Source organism: Ceratosolen solmsi, unplaced genomic scaffold, assembly GCF_000503995.2.
Source record: "Ceratosolen solmsi marchali unplaced genomic scaffold, CerSol_1.0 scaffold3, whole genome shotgun sequence".
Classification (NCBI taxonomy): Eukaryota; Metazoa; Arthropoda; class Insecta; order Hymenoptera; family Agaonidae; genus Ceratosolen; species Ceratosolen solmsi.
The window spans coordinates 663,769-687,155 of NW_011948428.1; the positions used below are offsets into that span (position 1 = coordinate 663,769).

At 31.6% G+C, this 23,387-nt stretch overlaps 1 protein-coding gene across 1 annotated transcript in view; it reads left to right on the plus strand.

The window, feature by feature from the left end:
* The first annotated feature begins 19,495 nt into the window (after window positions 1-19,495).
* The window catches only part of Hk (potassium voltage-gated channel subfamily A regulatory beta subunit hyperkinetic), a 22,984-nt gene continuing 19,092 nt past the window's right edge, over window positions 19,496-23,387 (plus strand). Inside the window, exons 1-2 of the mRNA XM_011501316.1 lie at window positions 19,496-19,751; window positions 22,674-22,888. Of these exons, the coding sequence (XP_011499618.1) occupies window positions 19,612-19,751; window positions 22,674-22,888 (355 nt within the window). The 5' untranslated portion in view covers window positions 19,496-19,611. The remainder of the gene's footprint in view (window positions 19,752-22,673; window positions 22,889-23,387) is intronic.

Genomic DNA, 23,387 nt, shown 5'->3' on the forward strand with positions numbered 1-23,387 from the left:
TTACACACTTGTTGTTCTATATTCACTTCTCGTGGTAGAGAGTGAATTCTATTCTATTACAATAATGTACTTGATCCTAGGTGATGGTGGCGATGTCGTTGATGTTATAGGGATTAGCAATGGATGTTGATTGTTGGGTTCTATCTGACGTTATAAGGATCAGTAAGAATAGTCGACGACCATGTTCATCAGATGAGTATGGGAAGGTGATAATGGTAGTTAGCAGTGCTTAGCAGGAAGAATTGACTCATAAAGGGGAGTATGGGAGTATTAGTGTGCCAGTTATTCGCAATAAAGATAAATGATCTACCTTCGACAGCAGAAGGACTTGATATCATGATTTTTATAGTCGACTACTTGTTGAACGACAGTCAGCCCTTGACGGAACGTTGTCTTGGTGCACTGGAGAAGAGAACGAGCATTCCTTGAAATAGCTGGACCTTTTCCTTGCAAAACACTCCGTGTGCGATATTGTGGCTTGGGAGTAGGTGACTGAATTGGACGAATAATTGATTAGTGGCACTTTATGAACTACCGACACTGTCTACCGAGTGACTGCTGATGCTAAACTACATGGAGTCTTGTCGCGTTCTTCCTTAAGTATCTTAACTTCCTTAAGGCAATTAGCTTTCCGCTATTCGACAATTCGGCGGAAAAAGCGTAATCGTTCGAGGCTAGGCAGCCGTTCGGAATGAATCGGAAACGATCGGAATCGGTCGGGAATCTAAGCTTTCGGCGATTCGAGAATTCAATCGTTGTTGCTACGCGAAGGCTAAACAACCTTCGAGAACATTCGAGAATTCTAAGAAGGTAAATGTAAACATTCAAGGGCTAGTGGGAAGTTAATTTGAAAAAATGTAAAACGATTACGAGAACCGATGACCTCGACTAAAATGCTTCAAATCCGAACAGAATCATATGTCATTAAATATATCTGCATGTAAAATGTTAAAAACCTGATAGACATTGATGAAACAATTATACAATTTACAGATATCCACGTTTATAATATAATTTTACAATATTTGAATTCCTTTGTATTACAAGTTTCATTGAATAATTCAACAATATAGTCATTGTTTAAAAATAAACATATTGCTATACATTTTGTTATAATAATTATAATAAGAATAATAAAATTCTGTAATAATAAGCAATAAGTATAATATATTATACAACTATACAAGTTTGTAAAGTAGATATAATGTGATAAAAAGTGCAAGATCAAAATTAATCAAAGTTAGTATGTTTAATGTAAGTCATCTAATTAAGCATAAAGTTAGAATATTTGACATTATTATCATTGACGATATTGTTTCTATCATATATTATATCATTTTATATGTGCATAATATGAAATTAAATTATTTATTATGCATTCGATATTTAAATATTCTGTACGATTCAATTATAAACTGTAGGTTGTTTTGTGAAACTACAGAGTTGTATATAATTAAATCATAATTAATTAAAAGATTAATTTATAATTAGGGATCATATTGACAAATGTATTTTAATATTTATGACAGGTAGATTTGAAGAAACGAATAAAATATGCATTGAAACCCTGACCTCGGGATATAAAACATTAAAATTAATATTAAAGATGAATTTCAATATCTGTGAGGGCTGTTACAAAATTTCCATAACTTTGTAATGTAACAAGCATTTTAAAAAATTAATACATTTTATGATTATATTTATGTTGCAATATTTATCATACAAGTTATCGTCGTTAAAATGAAACTTATTGTCCAAAGATGATTAATAATATTACTACATTTATTCGTACATTTTCATAGTATTATTCGAATGTTATAATTAGTTAGGAAAAAATCAATGCTAATATCATAATTATATTTGTTACATATACAAGTATGGGTATATTGAATTGAAAACTTATGGTGATGAAAAATTCACGTACAATAGCTTGTGAATGTTTGATGCTGGCAACTTTATTACAAAATATGATTAGCCTTAAGTGTTATCAAAAAGTTACTACTTTGAATTAAAATATGTATGTTACGCAAGACACATACTTCAAATCACAATATATGAATTATGAAGAATTAATGGAGACGAAAGTGATAAGTATTTAATGAATTTATAAATCTAGTAATTTACTTTATTAAAAAATAAATAACTTGAAAATGCTAAATCTTGACTAATATTTTCAAATTAAGACATTTTTAACTTTAGCATCTGTAGATTCGTAGAGATTAGTAGCTTAGATTTTTTTCGCATTCTATATATTTTATTTCAATAACTTATTGAAAATTATTGTAAATATAATTTTTTTTTTTTTTTTTTTTTGTATCATTATCGTATTTTTCCAATGTTAAGTATTACAAAATTATAAGTTGTGTGGTTTAATACAAGACTATGTGGCCATTCAATATTTTACAAGTCTATTCATATTGAATAGTTCTGATTACAGATTTTAAAAGCAACGAAAATGCAACAATAAATAGTTCTTTAAAATGTTTATTCTCTAGTAAATAACGGATTGATGTTTAAGATTATTAATGATTCATTCGTAGTAATTATACGATTATATAACACAGAATATTATTTTTTGTATAAATAAGGGAATAACTGTAGAAGTATGCAAGGGCAAATTAATAAATTAAAAACAATAAAATTTTTAGATTTTTAAAATTAATAGTCACAACGTAAAATATTATTAGGTATGTAAATATTAGAATGAAAAATTAATAACGTTGTTTAAACAATGAGCACTATTTTTTCTAGCTCGTTACATTATTGAAAAAATGCATTATTATATGCTTTGAATTTTTGATAGTACGTAGATTAAAATTTTTTCGTATTTTCTTAAAGAATAGTATAAATTTGATTAAATCTATAAGTTCATAGTTCAGATATTCGTTTTATCACAGTCTAAATCATTCATGTGAATTTAATCTAATTGTTTTCTTTGATATATAATCATAAAATTAAAATGATCGATGAATTATTTATTAATAAAATAAAATAATTATAGATTTATAAACAAGCATTCACGAAATCAAATTATGCGTTGGTAACAATAAATGATTAAAAAAATTCATTTGAAAAAGTAATATAAACGTCAACAAGTTATTAAATTACTATTCTTAAAATTCAATCTTAGAAAAATGTTTTTGTTGAGAAAAATAATTTTCTTCGTGAAATTAATTTCCGTATGAAATAAGTCAATTGATTATATGACAAAATTATATTATAAGATGTAACCAAATTTTTCAATTAATATTTCAAGATCTCAATCTTTATTTATAATTGCATTATTTTAGTAAATAATAACAAATTTGTATTTGAACAAAAATATGAATCCAATAAGTTATAATAAACAATGTGATTCACGATTAGTTTTATTTCAAGATTAATTATAAAAGTTAACAATTAATTGTTATACGTTGACTTTTCAGAAAAAGATATTCAAAATTTCATAGATTGAATTTACATTTATTTATTGACAATCATAATTAATAATCCATAATTAATTGTTAAACATATTCAAGGATTATTTAATTGGTGATCTATCTATAAAACGTTTATTATATAAAAAATATACAATAATTTATAATTAATAAATATTTGCATATTGTTAAGATTATTAACACACGTTAATTTTTGTAATTATACATCCTATATTTACAACTTATCATTATTCTTTATTAATTGAATGTTTTTGACTTATATTTGTTACATAAAACAATAAATTAGTATTAAATTGCTGTCCCTTAAACCATATTATTATTATTATTATTAGGCAGTAAAACTAAGTGCAATAGTCTGTATTTTATATAATTTTCATATATTTCATACGCTTTTTTTTTTTTACATAATTAAGTAAAATTTTAATAATCAATTAAATGATAAATAATATTAATTATAGGAAATTAATACCGTAGTTAAAATTAATAAATATATTTGAAACAAAGAAAGTTTTTATTGTTTTATATTTCATATTAATTTAGAAAAGATGCTTGACAATAGAAATTTTTCTATTATAACTTAAACCAATAAAATATTGGTTAAAAAAACCTGAAAGTATTAGTTTTAATATAATTTGTTTGCATCCTAATATAATGATTGATGCATTATATTTTACAATTATGCAAATATTTTACTCGGCATTGATAATTACAGTATAAACAATGTTAGATTTTTAATTTACGTATTCATATAGTTTTGCAATGTTTTCAAATACAATTTAATTTCACATTGCGATTTATCATAAGCTTTTAAATATTATTATTTATAATTATATTATATTGTTTATAATCACTTCTTATTTTATTTTTCTATTTCCAGTTTCTTTTTACCATTTAGCACATTGTAATTATATTATTTATAATGCAGAACTATGATAAATAGGTAATACAGTAATATAATTATAATAAATAAATTGTATTTCATTATATCTGTATTTAGATTATTGTGAAGATACGAGCTGGCAAAAGATTTAAATTTATTAGATGATATATATGTAAATATTTCATACATTACTTGAAATGCGATAAATAATTGATATTACGTGCTTAAAACGAATTGGTTAATTTCTTATATGATTATTAAATAGTATTTACCGACAAAGAAATAAATATTATATGTTTTCATACAAAAGACTTAGATTAAAATTTAATATATTGTATTAGAGATGAGTAGTAATAATTTCGTAAATAGTATTAATTTAATTACATTATACTTTTTCATATAAATATACGAAGATAAAAAATCATAAAAAGTAATTACAAAGTTTAGATCAAATTATAGATGAAATTGTACGCGTATATTCATTTAGAAAAGTTAAAAAATTAAAAATTTAAAAATTAAACATAAAAGTCGCGGTTATTTTAAACATTTTTATCTTTTCATTATATTTATTTATTAAATAATGAATTTTGAAGGTAACTGTAGCATAAGTATAAAATATGCTTGATATTTTTTATATGAAAATATGTTTAATATTCTTGTATATGAAGTGCTCGTTCACTAATATACATTTTTTCTTTTGAATAAATACATATTGTAAGAATTTATAATAATCTATAATATATACATATATATATATAATATAATTTGTTTTATATAATAATTTTTTGTAATAATTTAATATAATAATAGTGAACTATATTAATATAAAATTTAGTTTAACAACAGATTAATTTTACTATATGATTATAATAACCTGTCATTTACATACTATTTATAGTAATTAATAATATATAAAAACTATGTTCAAAATAACAAAAGTAAGTAGCAAATGAATATGTGCATTTCAAAAGTATGAAGAATTAGATTTATTGAACTATTTGAATATATCGAAGGATCGTTTCGCTGCTCTTATGAGAGTTTTTTATATATTGCAAATAATGTTTTATCTACTGCAAATATAAATTATTGTATGATGTAGTTAGCTTTTGATTATATTGTTACAGAATATTATTTTGATAAAAAAATATATGTAAATATATTTTGATTATATTTAATCAATATTTTAACGATGAAAATCATTTTATTAAAAAATTTCGTTGGCTTTTCACTAGTAGCATAATAATCTATCTTTAAGCATTAAAATTTTTCTATTAAAAAAAAAAAAAAAAGACTGGTGAAAATGATGTATAAAAGGTAACGAACAAGCGAACAACAGACATAAGAAGAACAGTTCAACGTTCAGTGTCAATTATGAAAAAGAAATGCACAGATGAAGAAACAATACTTATAATAAAAGTACAATATACGTGTCATGTTGAATAGAAGGAGACTAGAAAAAATTTGAATAACAATGCAGTATAAGAGAATGATATATATGCGAGTAATACGGAGAGCAATAGAATTTGAGTTTGTTAGAAAAATAGAAAAAGACAGCCACGCACACAAAATGGTTTGAAAAAAGTTGAAAACTATGGGAGTTGTACAAATGTTGGGGGTCTCGCGAGAAAAGCTTTACTATATCTTGTGATATATATATATATATATATAAGGAAAAGAGTCAAGAAGCTTGTTCTACACAGATGCAGAGAGGCACACATGTATATCGATTCACACGTACAGGTGGCGAGGGAGCGAAGCGAGCATTGGTAGCGAAAGAGAGAGGTTTGACCGAACGTCAGAGCGTAGAGATCTGCAATGCGGCGTTGCCGACGAGTCCGAGGGGCTATTGGCCCGTCGTTTTTATCCTCTACTCTCTCCTACTTCTATCTTCTTTTCTTTCGCATTTTCTCCTACATTTGTCCTTCCGATATTTTAATAGATTTAAGATGAAATTAACTTTGTCCATCATAGTTTTCTAATCCAAAAATGTTGCTGCCTCATGGATCATAGCAACAAAATCAAATGTTGATGGAATCTAAAATAATTTATAGTTTATTTAAAATTTAGATAGAACATTTTAATGTGACATTATGACTATGTATAATACTTATCGCGTCTTAAAAATTTTTGTTTGAATATTACATATGGCAATATATCACCAATCACAGCTTTGATTTGCTTCCTGAATAATAGTTTGGTATTTATGCTAGTCTGTGTGTTACTTATTTCAATGTATTTTTTGTTTTGTTTTGTTTTGAACATGAAATTAATTAAAAAGTAATCAAAATACCTAATCGTTAGCTTTGTTTCCTTAAGATTTGATATTCAATAATATTTCGATAATTACAAAGAAATTGTATCGCTGATTTTTTAATAAATATAATCCGTATAAGTTATTATTTAGAATGAAAATGTATTTTACAATTCACACGCGATCAACTATTTTCACATCTTCCATATTATTCTGACATTGAATCATGATAAAGATACTTTTCAATTTTTGTCAATGCACTATCTAAAGGATTTTATTACATATAAATAAACTGCTCTCTTTACTCTTACAATATATATGGAACTTTTTTTTTTTTTTTTTAATGAAATAAATAAATTGTTAGCATAGAATAGCGAATGAACGATAATAACGAATTTGTTCTTGTATATTTGCATTATGACGAGAAATCAGAAGGCAGTTCAATTTGCATTTTATAAAATTACATGCATAAATTCAATAAAGTATATAATATCGCTAAAACTAGGACAGTACTGTAAAATTTCATTCGAATTGAAACAATCAGAATACACCGTGGAAATTCATTAGGAAATGCCAAGAAAATTCAACGTGCACCACGAATTATAGTAAACAAATTTTGTGTCGCATTTTAATTAGTTGTCCTACGGTCCACGTAATTTAGCGACCTATATTCTCCACGCGATAAGTACAGTCTCGTATTTACGTACACACAATTCCAGGACACACATAAACATTATGCCTTCTCTATCTCTCTCGTTCATAAGCTTCCAAGGAAGATTGGGTGGAAAAAAACAGCAGCAGCGGCAGCAGCTCGTCGTGCTTCCACTTTTCCATACGCTCGCTATACCACCGAAAAATCCCCGGATAATGTTGCGCGGTGTCGTCCACCGTGTGTGAGTAGTACGTGTGTGTGTGTGGGGGGGGGGGATTCGAAGCGAGAACTTCGGCGGCTCTGCGGCTCATGTGCAGGCATGCATTAGAATTGCATTGGGAAGAAAAGGATCGCATCATGCTTGGAAGGCTTAAAGTTCGCTGCCTCTTGAGCATCATCGTATTTAAATTCACGACGTTTGATCTTGGGGAGAGTTGGAGGAAATATATTTTCTTATGTGTGCATGGATCTGAAAGTTGCAAAAGTTTTTAAATTGCAGGGACGATATCGATAAGGTCAATCGATAAGGTTTTAAAAGTTAAGAAGTAACGTGACCGAACAATTCGAATGAAGTTTATTTATGAAAATGTAATTTAACGAAACTTGTATAGTTAAATGGTATGAATTATTTCCATTATTACTATGAATCCATTAATAAATTTAATATATTTTTATAATAAATTATTCCATGAATCAAACTCACTCTACGTTGCCCCATGAAAATTATAATTTTACATTTATTTCGCTTGCAGAGATCATTGTTTACCTACCTTTACGATTCAGTTAATATAAAAAATTCTTTACCTTACTAAGTTCCATTAAACGGATTACCTGAATTTAACAATTGAAAATTTTTTTTAAAATGAAAAGTTGTTGATCACAAAAATGCATAGCCGTTAATAAAGATGTTCATTTTTATTTAAGATTCGTTAAAACTAATGCTTTTCTCGTAATTTCATCAATTATTTGAGTTTCGTATTGAGTAATTTGACATATTGTTAATATTAATTTCCAGCATATAAGAACATTCTGTCACAATACCGTTACTTGATCATTTCATATTAATATTACGCACATAAATATACTACAAGACGATTTAATATTATAATAGTAAATATATTTGTTAAAGCATATCACTGTACATACATACATTTGTATGAGCATGAAGAAATAAGAGAAAAGAAAATTATTAAAATTGACAAAAGATTGATTCTAATTGACAAAAAGAAAGGTTTAAAAAATGAATAATAAATAGAAATAGATTGAAAAAAATATTTTCATTTAAAATATTGTAATTCTATTCTTAATCAATTGAATGTTGCATAAAAAATATGTAACAAGTTAAATTATAAGATAATAAGCTTAATTTATAATCTATAAAATATATTATCATTGGATTTTTTTTTTTGCTTAGAATATTTGAATAATAGAATTTCGGTAATCGTTTATTATGTTTCGTTATTTTTTGTTATCGTAAGTTTTGTTATAAAATTTTTACCACTAAAGCAATAAATCTTTTCAGTAAATAACAAAATCATATAAGCATATATTATATATAACTTTAACTATAGCACATCCCCCTGCATGTATAATCGCATTATAAAAAAGTTAGTACGATTACTTTTTTATTTATTGGTGTGATTTAATATTAATGTTTACAGCACTTTACAATACATTGTCAATAAATGTTCTTCATTCATTTCCATTTTAATGATAATTCAGAGCATTTATTCACTTTTTGTTACATTAGACAGGGATAGATGCATCATTTTGTATGCATTGCCTAATATCTGATCTGATAGTGGTAGTAGACGATAAAGTTTTGCGACATGTTCGGAATTCCTGGAATTGTTCAATTAATTTTCTAGACTTTTATTAAATTGTCGTTAATTAGTTATTGATATGGATTTTTCTAATCATCGGATGAGTAATAAACATAAAATTATAATGTAAATGTCGGACAAGGAACAGAAATTTTGTTCTTTATTTTAAAATGGCAAACAGATGATTATTATGGTCTGTTACAATTTCATCTATTATCTAATTTTCAAAACTTCAAATAATACATTCAAATAAATAGATGATAAAATACAATTTTGCTACAATAAAATTAAGAATATAGAACGTTTTATGTTAGTTTGTAAAATAAATAAATTTTGCAGATATTACAATATTAATGTAGCTAATTTTCTTAAAAAGATATTTTTTTATCTGGATAAATAAATTCATTTCACAAACTGACTAATATGATCGAATTATTTTATTCAATGTATATCGATTTTTAATTAAGTTTTCACATCTTATATTTTCAATTAAGATAAAATCTAATAATATTTATAAGCCATTTGTCTTAGCATTTATAAAGACGTATAACATTTTGAAATATCGTAAAATCACCCATTAAATTATAAACAATAAAATGTATCTTTAAGCAATTAGATTTGATTTTAAATGCTAACCGAAAAAAAAACTATGATAATATTCCTGTATCTTATAAGTACAAATTGTAATACAAATTGTAATACTATTTGAATGAAAGTAATAAGCTTAATTGAATATCGAGCATAAAATATTTCTAGAGCTTCATGGTATTGAAAAGCGTCATAGGAAATTTCGATTAAATTCTGTACTTTGTTACTGACATATATTATTGTTTAATATCTGCGTATCAGATAACTGCATAAAAAAATGTTAATAAAATAATTTAAACGATAATTGATATTGTTTTTCACAAAATAATAGATTTTCTTATCATCATGGGCGCCTGCGTGCGTGTGCGCGCGCACACGCGCGCACACACACGTATAAATTTTTTTTATTACGTTGTTCAAATGTACAGAAAATAATCAATAGATTGACAAACCGATTTCTTCCGACAACTTAAAATTATAAATTTACACATATATAAATTTTAATGAATCGGAACAATCTTGACTCTAAAAATATAGTTCTAATTTAAATAATATATTTTTTTAATAATGATAATTTTAACTTATAAAATGAAGAATATAGTTTTGAGTCATAAACAAGATTATTATTTATTATTATTTATACAATTCATATTATTATTTATTGTAAAAAATTATATTATCATGACTCTTTTTGGTAATTAATTGATCATAGAATTATCAACTTTTATTAAATATCTTTACTATATCATGTTTGGAAAATAAATTTTAAACAAACTTTATTGTATATATTTTTGAGAAACTGAAGATGATATCTTAATACGTACTTTATTAACATTTGAATAACGAATCTCATACATATATATTTTATTATAATGTAAGCATATTTGAAACAAAAAAATTATTATCTATTACTAGTGAGACAATTTGTTATGTAATATTATTGTAATGCCATTATATTATAATTTACATTATAAAATATTATGCTACATTTTAAACTGATGTGCTTGTATATTTAATGTTTAAATTATATATTTATTAATTATTTTATCGAGTAAAAATTAAATTAGCCAACGAAGGCTCGTCAATTATGATTATGTAGTTCCCATGTATTATTTATGAATATATCACAATATACGAAATTTATAGAGAAGAAATTTTCGCGTAAAACTTTGAATATAAGATCATTTTTTAGTTTAACGTTCATATTAGAAAACAGTTGTGTACTTTTCCATTTTCTATTTCACTATTCTTTTCATTCTCTTAAAATGAATTCATAATCGATGTTTGCAAACATAATTATTTTTACCGATTGTATCAGACTTTTCATGTTATTAAATTACGTACATTGTGGAATTATCACAGTATAAATAATATGGAAGACAATTCAATTTCAAGTTAGAATTTTATTAGGTTAATTATATATAAATTGCAACATAACTCATAATAATATTTCAAAAGACTTATCGTCTCCGATAAAACTGTAAGAAAAAGAATTACAATGAATATTGCAGCAATGCATTGATCAACAGCCGCATTGTAGAACAGTAGTGTCATCAATCACTGTAAAACTTTATTTCGTCGATCTTTATTTTTGTCATGCATTTTTCTCAGCTCCTCAATATGTATTTCATTTTTATTGATTTCTATGCTAAATTTTATATTTGGTTGGGAGTAATGGCCATTAATATGAAATCTGGGAAAAATTTTCATTAAATATTAAGTAAAATGATTTATTTGGAAGGGAAGTGAGGCCACGTCACAATTCATCTCGGCCCTCTACACTTTGGAAATAACGCGGTTGCCAAGAAAATTTTTGCTTTAATGTATGCCGAGGGGGTGGGAGTTTATCGGCCGAAAAAGTATGATGCAGTGCAGTTGGCGATAACATTTACAACTCAAGTATATATAAAAAATGTAGCCATGTCCATCGATGGGAGCAATCTGCCGCATTGAGTACGGGTATAACCAGTTAAACTTGTCGGAGGTCAGTTCTCTTGTGCTACCGACGAGACGACGAAGTATAGGGAAAAGGAAAAAAAAGGAAAAAAAAAGGAAAAAAAAAGGAAAAGAGATAAGATAGGCAGAGGCAAATATCGAGTGTACGTGTGTATATGCGCCCGCGCGTGTTTGGGTGTGTGTGTGTGTGTGTGTGCGTGCGTGCGCGCGCGCGCGCGCGTGTGTGTGTGTGTGTGTGTGTGTGCGTGCGTGCGCGCGCGCGCGCGCGTGTGTGTGTGTGTGTGTGTGTGTGCGTGCGTGCGCGCGCGCGCGCGCGTGTGTGTGTGTGTGTGTGTGTGTGCGTGCGTGCGCGCGCGCGCGCGCGTGTGTGTGTGTGTGTGTGTGTTTGAGAGAATGAGAGAGAATGAGAGAGAGAGAGAGAGAGAGAGAGAGAGAGTGAGAGAGTGAGAGAGTGAGTGAGTGAGTGAGGGAGGGAGGGAGTGAGGGATGAAGAAAGAAAGTAAGGGAGAGGCCCAGGTAAGTGGAGTGGACCTGAGTGTGTTCAGCCAGCCACTCGGTACGACGCGACTGCTTTGCGTGTGTTAATGCACACGCGAGTGGCCAGAGACAGAAGCGAAGAAGCTGTGAGAAAGGAGGAGGGATGAAAAATTAAGGTAACGAGTCGTCTGTCTGTGTGTATGTCGAGCTTGAAGTAAACTCATTGCAGATAGTAACTGTTCACGAAACCTTTTCCGGATGATGCAGCTATGTATATTGAATTCAAGTTGTCGAACCATCTGCTGTTGGTATTAATATTCTTTTATTATTTTCTTAATGCCAATAGAATATCACGATAAATAAATTTCCTGCATCGGTTTTAAATGAGTTAATGATGCTTGTTTACCAATTGTCAAACTTAACAAGATATTCATTTTTAGTACTGTTTGATTAATTTTTTCACCTGTTTAGTGTAAACGTAGGTGATTTGACACTTATTATATCAATTCCAATACATATATTGTAATTCTGTATTCATCTAATGAATGCAATCTTAATTACTCGCTACTTTTATTTTTAATAATTCAATCTCAACAGTCTTAATATCGATGAAATGTTTTAATACTGCAGTACTAAACTTAAATATGGCCTAATAATCTATATTTATCGATATAATTTCACTGTTACTGTGTTGTTATTAAAAATTTTAATTAAAGCTTATGCATGATAAAGATGGGATAGTTTAGCCTGGATAGGAGATTTAAACATTTAATGTATTTATCGAAGCACAGATTTTAAATACTCCATACTAAATTATATTAAATAAATGTACTCACACTTTTACCTTTATTTCTTAACTCTGTAACTTTATTTATTATATAATCAAAGAAATTACATGTGACAAAAATAATTGCCTCACTTTTCTTAAAGCTCAAAGTTATTCGAATAATATTATCAGCTTGACTTATATTTACAATTAATAAAAATCACTCCTTGATAGTATGTGTCAATTAAAAGTATAAAGCCAATATATAATATGAAGGAATTTTTCAATCTACCACGCAAAAGTAAAGATTTGATATCCTTCAACGACTAGTTAGGATCAACATCGATGTACACAAATTGCTGAAGATACGAATAAGAGATTGAATATCATATTTCCCTGAGAGAGAGAGAGAGATAGATATATAGATATATAGATAGATAGATAGATAGATAGATAGATAGATAGATAGATAGATAGAGAGAGAGAGAGAGAGAGAGAGAGAGAGAGAGAAAGAGAAGCGGAGTAGCGTGTACGTAGGCATATATACGAGCATATAGACGCAATTAGATATATGTATGTGTGCAAAAAGAGAGTTTAGCTAACGGGCTGAAATCTGTAAGTACCTAAATAAATATTTTGACAAATATATAGACGAACGCATTTATACGTATGCATACGAAAAGATTTAACAGAAATAGAATACCGGTTACATATAAAGTTGTGCAAGAAAAACGCCGTTTAATAAGAAAATACTAGGAAGAAATAAGGAAGAAATGAAAAATAAGCTAGTATAGGGGAAGTGGGAGGAAGGCAAAAATTGAGAGTCGGTAAGGAAAAAGAAAAATCGAAACGGCGAGCTAATTGAGCATAAGGACAAAAAATATCGAAAGATAGACAGAAAAATATAAAAGAGAAATGGAGAACGAGTGGCCGATGATGGCGAGAGGGAGAAGTGGGGAGGGAGCGACAAGGAGAGAAAGAGAGAGACAGAGAGAGAGAGAGACAGACAGAGAGAGAGAGAGAGAGAGAGAGAGAGAGAGGCAGCAGGGCAGTGCAGGCAGCAGTCGATCCATGCGCCGGATGCGACGGACACGGACGGCGTCATGCGCCTTTGCCGCAACCCTCTCCACCTTCTCAACCTCGCGTTTGTTTCCCTCTCTCATTCTCTCTCTCTCTATTTCTCTCTATCTTTCTCTCATGCCCCCCTCTTTACGAGCATCACCGCGCGGTGCACGCGATATCGTGCCATTTCTCTGCGTGTATACCTATAACCAGGAACCACCCCCGCGCCACAGTTCCATAACCGCCCCTTTGCCCCGTGGTGCGCCACACTGATCCAGCATTAGTACGCGGTGCGCGAGGGTCACTCGCACTGTCCACCACTACTGCCACCATCACCTCTTTCTCTCTCTCCCTCGCCTTCCTCTGCCTTTCTGTCCTAGTCGCCCTTCTGCTCCTCTTCCTCTTCGGCCCACCGACCGCCTTGCCAACCTACGATCACCCTCTCCTCCCCTTTTCCTCCGCGGTCGCTCTCAATCTGCCGTTCTCCCTCTCGCTCACGGCCGATAGGTAGCTCGGTCCCTCCCTCTCCCGTCCTCGCCTTCGATCCCGCCTCGCGAGCAGTGGTGGTACACCTTGTCTGCCGTCGCTGCAAACGCTGCAAGCGCTTTCCGTATACGTGCGCCCGTCCGTTCGTGTGTGGGTCTTGAGGTGTACGCGCGTGGCGCACGTCGAGCTTCTGCAGTTCATACGCGCATACGATAACGGCCGAACGTGCGCCGCAGCCGTCGTCGCCGGGGCTTGCTTAGGGCCTACGTGCAGGGCGTTGCGCGATCGTGGTGCCTGGATATCGATGGTACCAGGGAGAGAGAGAGTGACGTTAAAGGGCCAGGCTAACTGGATCGATCGAACATTGGTGATTTATAACGCGTGCCGGATTTCTTTATGATCGAGCCATTTGAATCGACAGTGTGTAGGTAAATCGATTACGTTGGTCGCTTAAGGCAACGGGCATTCAGGCACAGCTGATGACCTTGACGGGATCGTTAATGTCCTTATATGAGATAATCGTCATTATTGCTCGATGGGTTGCGACTTGCGTATAAGCCGATGTGACGATAATGCGCGTCCGATGATCTGACGTCGATCGAGCTTTTACGTGTCGCACATATAGGAAGGGGAAAGACATCGTAGAGCGAGTTTGGTAGAAACGCAGGAAGTACCAAGGAACCGGAAACTCTCGAGAGGAAGAACGGGAACGGCGGCAAGTACACGTCAGCACTTCTCTCTCTCTCTCTCTCTCTCTCTCTCTCTCTCTCTCTCTCTCTCTCTCTCTCTCCTATTCTCACTCTCACTCTCGCTACCTCCCACCCCTTTTCACTCTCTCGTCTTTTTCTTCACCCTCTCTACGCCACAGCGACCTTCTGTCTCTCTTCTCTACGGTTCGCATGCACACGCGCTAACGCACACACAGTAGCTCGCTCTCTTTAACTCTAATAAAAAGTCTCCTTTATTCTCTACATTTTCTCCCATATTGCACAACGAGGAGATTAATCAATTAATTCATCGTAATTTTCAATGAAAAATCAAACTCTACCCAAATACCTCGGATTCACTGGGGCAAAAACGAATCTCTACCGATTCGTTCGTTCAAACGAATTCTCTTCTCTATCCGTCGTCTCGTCGACGATGAGACAGTCGATTACGAATAACGATATAAGTGCTCGAGGGTCCCTGGGATTACTGGTTCATCGCTTCGCGAATTCCTTAGAGTCGAGCGCCTCGACGTCGCGTTATATCGAGTGGGCGTAAAGGTGGATGTATCGGGTGCGCCGAAAGTAAGACGAAGGTAAGACGAAAAGGAATAAGGGCTGCCGCGACTACCGTCGCACTGCGGCCCACCACTTTCCCTTAAAATTGCCACCGTTCTTACCGAGTGTTGTCGACCAAACTTTCATTGTTGTTATTAAATAATGCGAGTCTCGTCGTGACTCAATGCTGTCACCTCGCGCTCGTCATCGATGCAACACCGCAGTCCTATTTATCCTATATGATAGCTTTTTGGCTAATTTCGCTGTTGCTATAGTATTAGTGATAGATTAGCGATATTGTTAGATTGTCGGTGATCGATATCATTGTTTTTGAAGAATTTGTCACTCGATAATTTATTGCTTGTAAAACGGTGCGTCGATATTTCTCTCTCTCTCTCTCTCTTTCTCTCTCTCTCTCTCTCTCTCTCTTTGTCCTTCCTGTTCTTTTACTTATTCATTCCTTTTCTCTTGTTTTTTCTTCTTTTTGTTTTTTTTTTATTCTACGCGATGCACAAATTTCGAACGTACAATTATAAAGACTCGTTGGCTAATAGAAGAATAAAGAGAATAATTGAAAAAGGCATTGCTGGCTTGGTGAGTGCGGAAAGCAAAAACAAGAATGCGAACCTTGAAAATGCGAAGAATGCAATTGAGTATCAAGTGGTTTAACAAATTTAGATGACATTCCGAATTGGGTCAATAACTTGTTTGAGACATGTAATTTTAGAAATTTAAAGATTCTTAATTTCTGGACCATAGTGAAAATTCTCAAGTTATGTGAATGCTTCGCACGTTTTTAAAAATTTCGTGCGCGTGTCGGTGTTGACTAATGACATTACAGAAATCGCATCGATTGGTATTTTGCATTGAATGACTTGAGAATTTTTTTGGTTGAAGATGGCTTAAGTGTTTGTTGCCACACTTACCACCTGTTTTTAACACATCTCATTAATTTTCAAATTGTTGTGATAGAGTTAAAGCGTGTGTAATTGCCGTAATAAATTAAGTGATAGACTCGATTTATAATTGTAGTGTGCTGTTATGAAATTTATTCGGTATTATTTATGGCCCTCGTTATATGCACTATTATAATTTACGATATATATGGTAGATAATATGGTTGATGTAACGGGTAGATATACCAAGGTGTCTCTGTATAACGCTTCTTTTTTCTTCTTTTTTTTTTTGCCCGAATAATTGTGTCAAAAAGTTTCATTCTCAATTTAAAATATAGTGACTTTATAAGTGCATAGGACGGGTATGAATTTGACTATGGAGTCACTTGCGTCTTGAATTTCGAGTGCTTGTTTGTTTGGGTGTATGCGTGTGCGTGTGCGTGCGTGTGTGTGCGTGCGTGTGTGTCTGTGCCTGTGTGTGCGCGCGCGCGCGCGCGTGTATATAAAAGGCTTTTTATTATATGAAACTTAATCGCTTATGAAGCCACTGTGAATAATAGTAATAAAGTTCTATTATATTATGATATGAAGAATTTACGTTTATGAACGAATGAAGAATAAGTGTTCGATATCGAGTTACAAAAAAATTCAAGTAATCATGAATAATTCATATAAATATATAAGTGTGTGCATTAATTTTTTTTTTTTTTTTAATACATTTGATTATTTATTTATTCATTAATATTATTGTAAAAGTAAATATAATGTTTTAAACGAGATGTTGATATTCCAAAAAGTACCAGATGTTAAAAGAAAAATTGTTTTATTTACAAACGTGAATTACAGAAGTAAGTATTTATTTATACATATTATTTCGTTATTGCTATTGTTCTACATACCATCTGCAACGTGATAAAATTTTCAGAAAAATCATGCCGTAGATGATTTCGCCGTAAATACATTGTAATTGAAAACATACATTAGAATATGAGTTAAGAATTTAATAAAAATACTCGAGAAAAAATATTTATTTATTCAATATATTATTAATAAATTTAATATATATATATATATATATAAAGCTACTCGTTTTTAAATAAATTGACTATATTTCGATTTAATAAATTTATTAATCATTTAATTCGATTAGTTATTCATATAATTACAATTTATAGGCGGTAGTAGATAATTTTTATTTATTAAAGATGGGCTGAATTTATAGAAAAAGGAAATAAACGATGTTAATATTGAATATAAAGGCATTGAAAATATTTTATTGATATTTGGGGATAGTTGTAGTTGTCAGAAAATCAATGTTGTTTGACATTTTTTATGTTTGTGAAACGACATTTTTATTTATTAAATGAAAGTGCATTTAGTTGTAATGTAAAGAAGTTGTTATATATGTTGATTATTATTAAATAAGAATTTTTAATCAACAGGTTATAAAGATTTTAAAAATTACGTAATATATATGCTAATTACTTTAGAATGACATTCAATTGAAATGAATTCAATCAATATACGCTTAAAATGAGTTTTAAATTGTATTTCAATTCATATTGAATATTATATACTGTAATCTTATTTTAATTGATATATTATAAGATGGATGCAGTTAAGAAGAAAAGGTAGTAACGGTGATTTACAAAGAATTAAAAATTATTACTCCACACTGGCTTACTATGCGTAAATTTAAATTCTAACGTATAGGATTTAATCATTTTTCATTAAACATTTTTAATTTCGCACAGTTGCAAGCTCGTATTTTTAATATTATCTACACGAAAAAATACGTAAATGAATATTTGTCAAAGTAATGGCATTGGTCCTTCCACTATTTTAGTTATTAATAAGAAATATTCAGATATGAAAATACACTCACAGACATTATAACGAATAACGAGATACCAATACATTTCTGTTTAAATGTAGTTGGATAATTAATAGTTGGACTTGAATATTACACAATGACAATTGATACTCCAAGATATGTAAATATCGCTATTTGCACATCGTAATTAACACCCGTGCAATTTTAATAATTTTATTTAAAGAATATTTCTGCTTCCTACTAACTACATGCTCATCTATTTTTCATATGTCGGCTAAAAGAGATTTTATGGAAAAACGTGGCAATTTGTTCAATTGAATTCAATTGTAAAATTATTAGTGATAAGGTATTACGGACATTCAGCTAAAAATCAAATTTCATCGCAATTTTATCCATACATTTCGGAACTCAAATTAATTTCAATATCATTTTCATTTTCATGGTAATCTAATAATAGACTCGCATGCGATATATCACGTATAAATCAGAGACAATATTGAAAATCACGATATTATTAAAATCCAACTAATCTAAAATAGTCTTTAAATTCAACATTCATCTTCAAATTATCATCGAATTCCAATAAAAAAAAAAAAAAAAATAACAATTTTCTAACTACGAAATAACTTATACGTCGAATTTGGAATAAAATTTGTCGGAGCTTTGTACAACTGCGTCGGGGCAAAGCGCTTAAATTAAATTAATAATTTACTTTTGAGCGAAACCCCAGTAGTCGACGTACCGTCTCAGTTCGTTTAATCATCCGCACGAACAATTGACTTATGAATTGATAATTCTAATATCCTTAAATCCCCTTCGAGATTTACCAGACATTCCCTGCAAGCTGACATTTCACAATACAAACGAACTCATGACAAATTGCCAAACGGCCAGCCAGGCCAACCAAGAAGGAGCATCGAAATGACTAAGATCTTTTCCGCAGCTCGTAAATCGCCCGTAAAATCACCGTTACTTGGCAGCGGCACGCGCCTCCCGACCTCGATCACACGAACAATGTCCGTTCCACCAGGTCTTCGAGGCCCGAGATAATAAAGGACGAGCGAGGGAGTGGTGAGCGCAGGATCAGAGTGGACGACGCCAGTGGACGGCCATAGGATGTCGCGGGCCAGGTCTGCCGAGGAGATGCCCCGGGCGCTGGGGACGAGCCGAGACGAGGTCAGCCTGAGACGAAGACGGGCGGTCGGCGAGTGATAGCCGGTCACGGGGAGGAGGCCCGCGCCATGTCGCGCATAATGCTCTGCAATATCGGTCAGGCCTCGGGCAGTGACACCAACAACAACGCGGGCGTCCAGACGAACGCCCCGACGGCCCAGAGCAGCGTCGACGAGGACGACTCGTATCCGCTGCCGACGATATACCGGTGAGACTACGTCCCTTCGCGGCTTTTCGCTAGGTTCTCACGGGGAGCGCTGATCTCGTTTTTAGAGGCGCTGGTCGGAAGAGTCGAGTGGGACTCGTGGAGTGTCGGTATGGGACACGGCTTGCCGATATTAAAATGTTGCATTAATTTAATTTCTCGCGTTGTAATTACATAGAGGAGTAGTTTCGCATATGCGGCGATACGTATGCGCCTCTCTATAAATTAAGTCCAAATTTAATATTCGCAAGTTGTACGCAGCAGGATTATTTTCTATATCCGAGTATCATCTGCATTATAATTTCAGCATATACTTTACGAAGGAAAAATTAATTTAGTCATGTTTGTTCCAAAGTTTAGTTGATATTTGGTCCGCGCGGAAAATAATAGTTTTACCTTTTGTGAAAACCTATTTCTTAAATGATGTCATGGAGTGTTATTGAAAAATTATGTATTCGTAAAATCGATTGAAAGTTATAATTTAAAATAAAGTAGTTAAATATGCGAATCACACGAGTTGATAGAAATGTTCTTGACTTATCGGCTTTAAAATAAACATATTTAAGTAATTATTAAAAGTCAGTTCAAATACGTCCAAATACACATTATCCCTTTATTTCTAATTAACTAATAATTATTACCTGATATTCTATTTATTTTATTTATGGCACTTATTTAGAATTGATGTTGGTTAGAGTTTTAAATCGATTAAAAATTCTTGAATTGATGTTTATTGACTAATGTTTATCGAACCATTTCGAAACATTTGCCGTTAAAAATCTTTACTGGTAGTTCAGTATCCTCAATTGAAATTGAAAAGCAAATAGAAGCATTTATTACATATAGATATATAGATCTTTGATCGATATTTAATCGGGACGTTACACACAATGCATTAGTAATTAGTGATAATTAGTAATGTTTATTTCCTATTAGTTCACATTAAATTCAATGCCTCTTTTCCAACGAGGAAAATAAATATTTATAATTATAATTTAATTCTGTTTGTATAAGGTTTTTTTTTTCAATCATGTGTGCAATTTCCTATTTTCTAATAAAGTGAAATAAAAAAAAAAAAAAAAAAAGAAAAGAAAAGAAAACAAGAAAAATCTTCTTCACAAACATTTTTGTTATCTTCATAACATACATTTCATAATACTCGTTTCTCTATATATTTCGCTATGAAAGATATAATTGTATTTTCATCCTGATAATACGTTGTCTAAATGATTTGAAAATTGTTTTCCTTCAAATGGAGGCAACGTTGCGCTCAACCACATATATACTAAAATATTTCGGGAACATTTTGCTTTTCGGTTGAGTAAATTTACATTATGCTCGGTATGTTTTTATCTTGATCTTGTTACATATTAGGATATAGAACGCAGTCAAATTTAATAAGAAAATATCGAGAGATAATATTAAATAACAAAATATTTAAGAGGCCGTTGTTAGAAAGTAAGTATGTATTAGAAAAAGTAGCGTCCGTCATTTGACGTTTCTCTCTTTATAATTCTTCAATGCTTGACTAATTCGATTTGAAGTATGAAAATGTCTTTATCATAAAATCATCTAATTAACTTTAATAATAATAATAATAATAATAATAATAATAATAATAATAATAATAATAATAATCGCTAAAGTTATATTTCACAAATTTTTAAGTGTTAACGCTTTGATGTGTAAAATTTTACGTTAAACTCATATTTAAGTCACATTAACAGTGACAATGTGAAACGAACGTTTACCATTAAAGTCATACAGAATTAGTTTATTGGTAACAATTGTTTCCGCTGTTTAACTTACTTCGCCACCTCGAGTAAATTTAAACTTTATATTGTCTTCATTTTCCAATGACGATAACATATTTTTCAAAGAAAATTTCTTTCTACCATCTTCATTATATATTATATTGCTCATAAAACATACATAATACATAATATAATAAGTACATGAAAGGCAGCCGGATACCTTTGCACGTATTTTCTATTAATAATATTCTACTTTAGTGTATTATCAGCCATTGTTATTTTTTATTAGAATTATTACTATTACATATTGAATTTATAAGACTTCAGGTGTAATAAATGTACAAGACTCAAAGTGTAAAAAAATGGCAGATAGAAGAGCGCATGATTCTTTGTTTTATGTATTTTTTCATGTATTTCAAATTCAGTGCATTTTAATACGTTTCGATTATAAAATTTTTTAATATATCCATCTATATATTATACTAAATAAGCTATTATACTAGATAGTTATGATTATCTAGACTGTACTAAATGCGCGTATTAAATAATCGAATAACATTCATAGTATTTAATATTTAAGCGGCGATGATATTTTTTTATACGCGCACTTGCGCTGTTATAAGCTGGCATTGATGGCTAAAACAATCAACGAATAAATACGTAATTGCACATTACGGTATTCTCGTAAATCAAAATAAGTAAGCGCTCGCATACTCTTAACATTTTTCTCAATTTTACGCTGCCCGAGAAGTCGCGTTTGACATTAATTTTTATTACTCCAAAAGGCCACAATTATCTGCGCGACAAACATAAAAACTTAATGCCGACGGAATAGACGCGCCGACACAAGAAACGATGGCGATTTTACCTAACTGGCCAATCCCGGTATAGGCTAAACCGGAAGTAGGTGTTACTCCATTATTTAAAGCGCAAACTTCTTTTCAAGAGTTGAAACTTCTTTTCGTAGTAAATTAGATTTCCAGAAGAACGCGCGGCAAATGAAATATAAAGTCGCCAACTTTTTGCCGTTCGAAGCTGAATTACCCCGTCGTGGAACCTGGGCGCTGAGTACATTTTAAGCTCTCGCATCGTTTAATCGCGTGAGCAGTGACTCTCAACGCGCTCGCGTGAAAATCGTCGCGACTCCTTCTCATTAAGGGCGCTGCTGCAGGTGCCGGGCGCCAATAGCGAGTCTCGACTGCATGGAGGAGTTCAACGGGGGAACGGATACGAGCGGACAATACGGGAGCACACCCGGTACCAAGGAGCACCTGCTAACCAACTGCCTGGTCAGTCATTCGCAGCGGCTCCAGCATAATCCGTCGCCAGGTATTCGCTATCGCAACTTGGGCAAAAGCGGTCTACGTGTTTCCAATGTTGGATTAGGTACGCTTTACATGTATTTTAAGTCTAGTCACTGTCTTTTTTTCTCGCACTTGCTTTTTCCCTCGTTTCGTTTACATTCCCATTGTTTATACCATTGAATGATGGGTCGAGTCGCCCACTTTGTCTTTATCACCCGATTCGCCGCTGTTCTCCTCTTCCGCTTTTTATCGGCAAAGAAGTGAGAATGTGCTGGATGAAAGACGCTTGGTAGCTGTGGGTGGGGGGGAAGGAGCATCGATGGTTCCGTAACACATCGAAAGATATTTGGCCTTTAAATTCGCTGCTTTTTCTTAATATTCCCTTCCTCCGAACAATTATTCACAACGAGATTTCATTGCATTATTTTTCGAGCTAATTACGAGCGACGCTGATTGACTTTTTTTCGAATCGATTGATCATTGCATTTAATTTAAATTAAACCTCATTTCATCCAATGAATAATTTAATCGTGATTTAAAGTAAGAGCCTTGAAAACCAAAAGTTTGCTATATCTGCAAAA